This window comes from Otolemur garnettii, unplaced genomic scaffold, assembly GCF_000181295.1.
Source record: "Otolemur garnettii isolate 467f Iridium unplaced genomic scaffold, OtoGar3 scaffold00140, whole genome shotgun sequence".
In the NCBI taxonomy this organism is placed as follows: Eukaryota; Metazoa; Chordata; class Mammalia; order Primates; family Galagidae; genus Otolemur; species Otolemur garnettii.
Window position 1 is genome coordinate 3,862,578 of NW_003852535.1, and position 8,019 is coordinate 3,870,596.

Sequence of the window (8,019 nt, forward strand, 5' to 3'; positions counted from 1 at the left end):
AAAGTGGAAGGTGACCTCAAGGGCCCTGAAGTTGACATCAAAGGCCCCAAAGTGGACATCAATGCTCCAGATGTGGATGTCCAAGGTCCCGACTGGCACCTGAAGATGCCCAAGGTGAAAATGCCCAAGTTCAGCATGCCTGGCTTCAAAGGAGAGGGCCCAGATGTTGATGTTACCCTTCCTAAAGCTGACATTGACATTTCTGTCCCCAACGTGGATATTGATATCCCAGATGTCAATGTTGAAGGTCCAGATGCAAAACTGAAGGGCCCAAAGTTCAAGATGCCAGAGATGAACATTAAAGCCCCCAAAATCTCCATGCCTGATATTGATTTTAACTTAAAGGGCCCCAAACTGAAGGGTGATGTAGATGTCTCTCTGCCCAAAGTAGAAGGTGACTTCAAGGGCCCTAAAGTTGATATGAAGGTTCCCAGTGTGGACATTGATACTCCTGATGTCAATATTGAAGGTCCAGAAGGAAAACTAAAGGGACCCAAATTTAAGATGCCTGAGATGAACATCAAAACTCCCAAGATCTCTATGCCTGACTTTGATTTGCATCTGAAAGGCCCCAAAGTAAAAGGTGATATGGACATTTCACTACCTAAGGTGGAAGGTGATCTGAAAGGGCCAGAGGTGGACATTGAAGGTCCTGAAGGGAAACTCAAAGGTCCCAAGTTTAAGATGTCTGATGTACATTTCAAAACTCCACAAATCTCTATGAGTGACATTGATTTGAACTTGAAAGGACCTAAGATAAAAGGAGATGTGGATGTTTCCATTCCTAAACTGGAAGGGGATCTGAAAGGCCCTAAAGTGGATGTTAAAGGCCCTAAGCTAGAGGTAGACACTCCTGACATTGGCATTCATGGTCCAGAAGGGAAACTGAAGGGCCCCAAGTTTAAAATGCCTGACCTGCACCTCAAGGCACCCAAAATCTCCATGCCTGATGTTGACCTGAATTTGAAGGGTCCAAAGGTGAAGGGTGATGTGGATGTTTCTCTGCCCAATGTCGAAGGTGATTTCAAAGGCCCTGAAGTTGACATGAAGGGCCCCAAAGTGGACATTGATGTCCCAGATGTGGATGTTCATGGCCCTGACTGGCACCTAAAGATGCCCAAGGTGAAAATGCCCAAGTTCAGCATGCCTGGCTTCAAAGGAGAGGGTCCAGAAGTGGACGTGAGCCTTCCCAAAGCTGATATTGATGTTTCAGGACCCAAGGTGGACATTGATGTTCCAGATGTGAATATTGAAGGCCCAGATGCAAAACTGAAGGGTCCCAAGTTCAAGATGCCTGAGATGAATATCAAAGCCCCCAAGATTTCCATGCCTGACATTGACTTAAACCTGAAAGGTCCCAAAGTAAAGGGTGATATGGATGTTTCTCTGCCCAATGTGGAAGGTGACCTTAAGGGCCCTGAAGTTGACATCAAAGGCCCCAAAGTGGACATCAGTGCCCCAGATGTAGATGTTCATGGCCCCGACTGGCACCTGAAGATGCCCAAGGTAAAGATGCCCAAATTCAGCATGCCTGGCTTCAAAGGGGAGGGCCCAGAAGTAGATGTGAACCTGCCTAAGGCTGACATTGATGTCTCAGGACCCAAGGCAGACATTGACGTTCCAGATGTGAATCTTGAAGGTCCAGAAGCAAAACTAAAGGGCCCTAAGTTCAAGATGCCTGAGATAAATATCAAAACTCCCAAGATCTCCATGCCTGATGTTGACCTGGATTTGAAAGGACCTAAAGTGAAAGGAGATTTTGATGTATCTGTCCCTAAGATGGAAGGTACTTTGAAAGGCCCAGAAGTTGATCTTAAAGGTCCAAGTCTGGATTTCGAAGTCCCTGATGTCAAACTCAGTGGCCCAACTTTGAAGATGCCATCACTGGATATATCTGCTCCTAAAGTGACTGTTCCTGATATTGATTTACATCTCAAGACACCAAAAATTGGAGTTTCTGGTCCAAAAATAGAAGGTGGTGAAATGGACCTCAAAGGGCCTAAAGTTGATTTAGAAGCTCCAGGCTTAGATGTAAACGTTGAGAGCCCAGATATCAATGTTGAGGGACCAGATGTTAAAATTCCCAAATTTAAGAAACCCAAATTTGGATTTGGGGCAAAAAGCCCTAAAGCTGACATCAAGACACCTTCAGTAGATGTGACTGTTCCTGAGGCAGAGCTGAACCTTGAGACTCCTGAAATCAGTGTTGGTGCCAAGGGCAAGAAAAGTAAGTTTAAAATGCCTAAAATTCATATGAGTGGTCCTAAAATTAAGGCCAAAAAACAGGGATTTGATTTGAATGCTCCTGGGGGTGAAATTGATGCCAGTCTCAAGGCTCCTGATGTGGATGTCAATGTTCTAGGGCCGGATGCCACACTCAAAGTTGATGTGAAATCTCCCAAAACCAAGAAACCTATGTTTGGAAAAATGTACTTCCCGGATGTGGAGTTTGACATTAAATCACCCAAATTTAAAGCTGAGGCTGCCCTCCCTAGCCCCAAAATGGAGGGTGAAATTCAGGCGCCTGATGTGGATATTTCTTCACCAGGGATTAATGTTGAAGGTCCTGATATCAAGGTAAAGGCTCCCAAGTTCAAGATGCCAGGTGTGGATGTCTCAGGGCCAAAAATAGAGGGTGATTTGAAAGGCCCCAGGATGCAGGCCAACTTGGATGCACCTGACCTCAACATTGAAGGCCCAGATGCTAAAATCAAAGCACCATCTTTCGGCATTTCTGCCCCTCAAGTCTCTATCCCTGACGTGAATGTGAACTTGAAAGGACCAAAGATAAAGAGCGATGTTCCCAGTGTGGGACTGGAAGGACCAGACATAGATCTGCAAGGTCCAGAAGCAAAAATCAAGTTCCCCAAATTTTCAATGCCCAAGATTGGTGTCCCTGGTGTGAACATGGAAGGTGGGAGTGCTGAGGTCCATGCCCAGCTTCCTTCTCTTGAAGGAGGCTTGAGTGTACCAGATGTTAAGCTCGAAGGGCCTGATGTCTCTCTAAAGGGACTAGGAGCTGACTTGCCTTCAGTGAACCTCTCTATGCCAAAAGTCTCTGGCTCTGACCTCGACCTGAACTTGAAAGGACCAAGTATAAAAGGGGATGTGGATGCATCTGTTCCCAGTGTGAAGGTGCATGCTCCAGGGCTCAACCTCAGAGGTGCTGATGGAAAGGTGCAGGTAGGAGGAGATGGTGTGAAAGTTCCGGGGATTGATGCAACAACAACACTTAAAGTTGGGGCACCAGACGTGACGCTAAGGGGACCAAGCCTGCAGGGAGACCTGGGTGTCTCTGGTGACATCAAATGCCCTAAAGTATCTGTAGGTCCTCCTGACCTAAGCTTGGAGGCATCTGAAGGTGGCCTGAAACTTCCTAAAATGAAGCTGCCCCAATTTGGCATCTCCACCCCAGGGTCTGACTTGGACATTAATATCAAGGGGCCACAAGTTGCTGGGGAGCTAAAGGGGCCAGGCATGAATGTGAACCTGAAAGGGCCTCAGATTTCAGCACCAGATGTGGACTTTAACTTGGAAGGACCAAAAGTGAAAGGGAGTGTTGGGGCCACTGGTGAGATGAAAGGTCCCACTGTTGAAGGAGGTCTTCCGGGTGTCAGCATTCAAGGTCTAGGAGGAAACTTCCAAATGCCTGGAATTAAGTCCTCTGGATGTGATGTGGCCCTACCAGAAGTGAATGTGAAACTCCCGACCGGGCAGATTTCTGGTCCTGAAGTCAAAGGCGACCTAAAAGGTTCAGGTGTAGGTTTCCATGGGGCTGTTCCTGATATCAGTGTGAAAGGGCCTTCTTTCAATGTGTCATCTCCTGAGTCAGATCTTGGCATCAGCTTGAAGGCCCCCAAAATCAAAGGAGGTGTGGATATTTCAGGGGGTGTCAGTGCCCCAGATATTAGCTTGGACAAAGGACATGTGAGTGTCAAAGGTTCTGGGGGTGAGTGGAAGGGACCCCAGGTCTCCTCTGCTCTCAACTTGGATGCATCTAAGTTTGCTGGGGGCCTTCATTTCTCAGGACCAAAGATAGAAGGAGATGTGAAAGGAACTCAGAGTGGACTTCAGGCTCCTGGGCTAAGTGTGTCTGGGCCTCAAGGTCACCTGGAAAGTGGATCTGGAAAAGTAACATTCCCCAAGATGAAGATCCCCAAATTTACCTTCTCTGGCCGTGAGCTAGTTGGCAGAGAAGTGGGGGTGGATATTAACTTCCCTAAAGTAGAGGCAACCGTCCAGGCTGGTGCTGGAGAAGGCGAGTGGGAAGAGTCTGAAGCAAAACTTAAAAAATCCAAAATCAAAATGCCCAAGTTTAGTTTTTCCAAACCTAAAGGGAAAGGTGGTATCACTGGCTCACCAGAAGCATCCATTTCTGGGTCTAAAGGTGACCTGAAAAGTTCAAAAGCCAGCCTAGGCTCTCTGGAAGGAGAGGCAGAGGCTGAAACTTCTTCACCCAAAGGCAAATTCTCTTTATTTAAAAGTAAGAAGCCCCGGCACCGCTCAAATTCATTCAGTGATGAAAGGGAGTTCTCTGCACCTTCCACCCCCACGGGGACTTTGGAGTTTGAAGGTGGGGAAGTGTCACTGGAAGGTGGGAAAGTGAAAGGGAAACATGGGAAGCTGAAATTCGGTACCTTTGGTGGATTGGGGTCAAAGAGCAAAGGTCATTATGAGGTGACTGGGAGCGATGATGAGGCAAGCAAGTTACAAGGGAGTGGAGTGTCCTTGGCCTCTAAGAAGTCCCGACTGTCCTCTTCTTCTAGCAATGACAGTGGGACTAAGGTTGGCATCCAGCTTCCTGAGGTGGAGCTGGCGGTTTCCACAAAGAAAGAGTAGCAGGCCTCTGTTATGTGTGTACATATATATATATAACAAAACAGCAGCTTCGGGTGTGTTTGTATATAAACTCCAAAGAGAAACACACCGACAGCCTCAGCAATAATGCAGAGAGCTTGCCTCTCTTGGTGGCAAGCACTGAAAAACCAACTGCCTTTTCGGCTTCTGGAACTATATAGTTAGGCAAAGAATTCCAAGTTCATTCAGCCCACGTGCAAAGTCAGCAGCATTTGCCTTAAGATTTCAGGGGTTTTTTTGCATTGAACGCTGAGAGCTCCTGTTTACTAAGCAAGCTTTTGTGTTTATTATCATTTTTACTGAACATTGTTAGTCATGGGGTATCAGAAACCCACTTTTTCATTGTAATGACTTTTGGGGCTTTTGTTAGTATGGGAGGGTGGGGTAATAGGCAGCAGAGAGGGCCACATCTCTATTTCTCCTAAGATTGGATCCATTCAAACAACAGACACCCAAAGATGGCCCAGAGGAGGCGACAGCTGGGGTGTGTGGGTGTTTCTAGAGCTCTTTAGCATTGCTTTTTTCCCCCCAGGGGTGGCGTTCCCAGATGGTTTGGTGCTGGTGGTGAGAGGGAATTAAAATTTGTTTGCAAATTGTCCAACCCACCAGCTCAAATTGAGGGGCTTCCAGTCTGTGTTTTGTGAGAGAAATGTATTCACAACTGCCATGCTCCTGATATTCTGATTTCTTTTAAAATGTTATTGTAATTTAGAAAATTTCCAGCACTTTAATGGCAAATTAATTGAGAATGTAAGAAAATCAATGCTGTACAAGGCAAATAAAGCTGTTTATTAACCCTGATGTCTTGTGCCTTTGCATTCTGTGTTGGGGGCTGAAACCTAGGGGAACTGCACACCCAGTCCTGACTGTTTGGGCCAGATCAGCACCTAGTCATGTTGCTATTTCTTTTTTTTTTTTTTTTTTTTTGAGACGGAGCCTCAAGCTATCCCCCTGGGCAGAGTGCTGTGGCATCATAGCTCACAGTAACCTCCAACTCCTGGGCTCAAGCGAGTCTCCTGCCTCAGCCTCCCAAGTAGCTGGGACTACAGGCGCCCGCCACAACGCCTGGCTATTTTTTAGTTGCAGCCATCATTGTTGTTTGGCAGGCCCGGGCTGGGGATTTGAACCCGCCACCTTAGGTGTATGTGGCTGGAGCCTTAGCCGCTTGAGCCACAGGCGCCGAGCCCATGTTGCTATTTCATGAGTGACTTTAAGACAGTGACCTCTGCATGGGTAACAAGAGGCATTCTTTGCTTCTTGGTTGTCATGGTGAGACTGGTGTACCATTGCTGAGAAATCAAGAGAGGCTTTGCCCCAAGGCCCACCCACCAACTTTGTATCCTCAGATAATGAATATAAGATTCAGTATTGGCTCTAAGTGGGTAAAAGGGTACAGATGTGAACAGATAAAAGGCCTACCAGAGTGGAAGGAAGGGCTCCACCTGAGAGTCATGGGCTTGCTATCAATGCCTGACTTGACCACAGGTCAAGTTGGCCTGGGTGGCCTCAAGTTACCTGCCCTCTCTGGGCCACTTTTTTCTCTTTGAAATAAGATGCTGATCTTGTGTAAGATACCTTTGTGGTCCTTTTTAGTCCATCTTAGGGATAAACATTGAAAAAAATCTCTTTTGGCCAAGGGTCCTCTTTTGAGTTCCAGCTCTATAGAAAATACTTTGGATTGGGTGGGGGGTATTGGCTTCTAGCAACCTGCTCCTAATGTTGATCAGTGATGGGCAGGGGACGATACCTTCTTGTACTAAACAGTTGGACCAATCCCATCCTCCTTGCCATTACCCAGAGCTGCTGCCTTTCTGCCCATGGAGGCAGCCCTGAACATTCCCTGGCTCCCTCTTACCCAGAACAGAGATGACCGTTTCTACCCATATCCCACCCTCTCCAGTACCAGCTTATCAGTGGGTTTCTGTGTGTGCATGTGGGTTTTAGACATGCCTTCTCCACCTTCATCCATCTCCACCTCAGCCAGCAGAGCTTGTGTTTTTGGGAGTTTTGGAGCCCAAGGGTAGCTCTTGGTTTTGGAAAGAGGTAGGTTTGGAGGGAAGCCCTGGTCACCTGGTACATTTCTTTAGATGACTGACCTACTGCTGTTTTTCCTCATCCATAAATGGGGATAGCATCCATAGGCCCAGGGAGTCTATTCAGGTATCTGGGTTATGCACCTCATAAAGGCGCCACTTTTTTTTGTTTGTTTGAGACAGAGTCTGGCTCTGTCACCCAGGCCAGAGTACTGTGGTGTCAGCCTAGCTCAAGCAACCTCAAAATTCTGGTCTCAAATGATCCTCCTGTCTCAGCTTCCTGAGTAACTAGGACTACAGGTGCCCATCACAACACCCAGCAACTTTTTTCTATTTTTAGTAGAGACAGGGTCTTGCTCTGGCTAATCTTGAACTCCTGAGCCCAAGGGATTTTCGCACATCAGCCTCTTAGAGAGTTAGGATTACAGGCAGGAGCCACTGCATTTGGCCAAGGGCATCATATTTAATGGTGCAGCATTCATGTCACAGCTATATATTTATTTATGGCTACGGAGTCCTAGAGAGGTGAGCATGAGTCCCTCTCGTACAGAAACCCCTGCTGGTGCATGAGGTGTGAGCAAGCTTGCACACCTGCTCACACACTTGCATGCCATCCTGACCACGTCTGGGCATTCCCTCAGGTGCGTCTGTCATTCAGCTTGAAGCCCAGCTCCTGTTCTTCCCTCAGCTCTAAAGCTGACAGGTGTGGGGTGGGAAGAGTGTGCATGCTGCCCCAGATGATGGCCTTAATGTCTAGAGCTGGGGATGAGTGGGTGACACTGGGGTACACTTGTGTACCCAGGTAGGGGTTGCCCTTTAGGATGCAGGAAAAATCCCTGTAGTGGAACTACCCATGTGGTCCAATTATATTCTCAGCACATTGGGAGGTCAAGGTGGGAGGATTGCTTAAGGTCAAGAGTTTGAGACCAGCCTGGGCAATACAGCCATACGTCATCTGTACCAAAAGAAAAAAAAAATTCGTGGGGTATAGTGGCACATGCCTGTAGTTCCAGCTACTCAGGAGGTTGAGGATACCCTGCGCCTAGGATTTGAAGGTTATATTAATCAGAAAAAAAAAAGGTTATATTAATCTATGATTATGCAACTCCAATGTAGGTTTTTTTTTTTT

The 8,019-nt window shown here is 47.1% G+C and overlaps 1 protein-coding gene across 9 annotated transcripts in view; it reads left to right on the forward strand.

Moving 5' to 3' along the window:
* The window catches only part of AHNAK (AHNAK nucleoprotein), a 97,870-nt gene that overhangs the window by 27,722 nt on the left and 62,129 nt on the right, over positions 1–8,019 (forward strand). For 4 of the 9 annotated variants that reach the window (XM_023518448.1, XM_023518446.1, XM_023518444.1 and 1 more), the window contains one exon: positions 115–5,658. The exons of 1 other annotated variant lie outside the window; for it this stretch is intronic. In XM_023518448.1, coding sequence (XP_023374216.1) covers positions 115–4,839 — 4,725 coding nt within the window. In that variant the 3' untranslated portion in view covers positions 4,840–5,658. Of the gene's footprint in view, positions 1–10; positions 5,659–8,019 lie in introns of those variants that run through there. 4 more of the 9 variants (XM_012810645.2, XM_023518447.1, XM_023518445.1 and 1 more) reach the window with 3 other exon arrangements.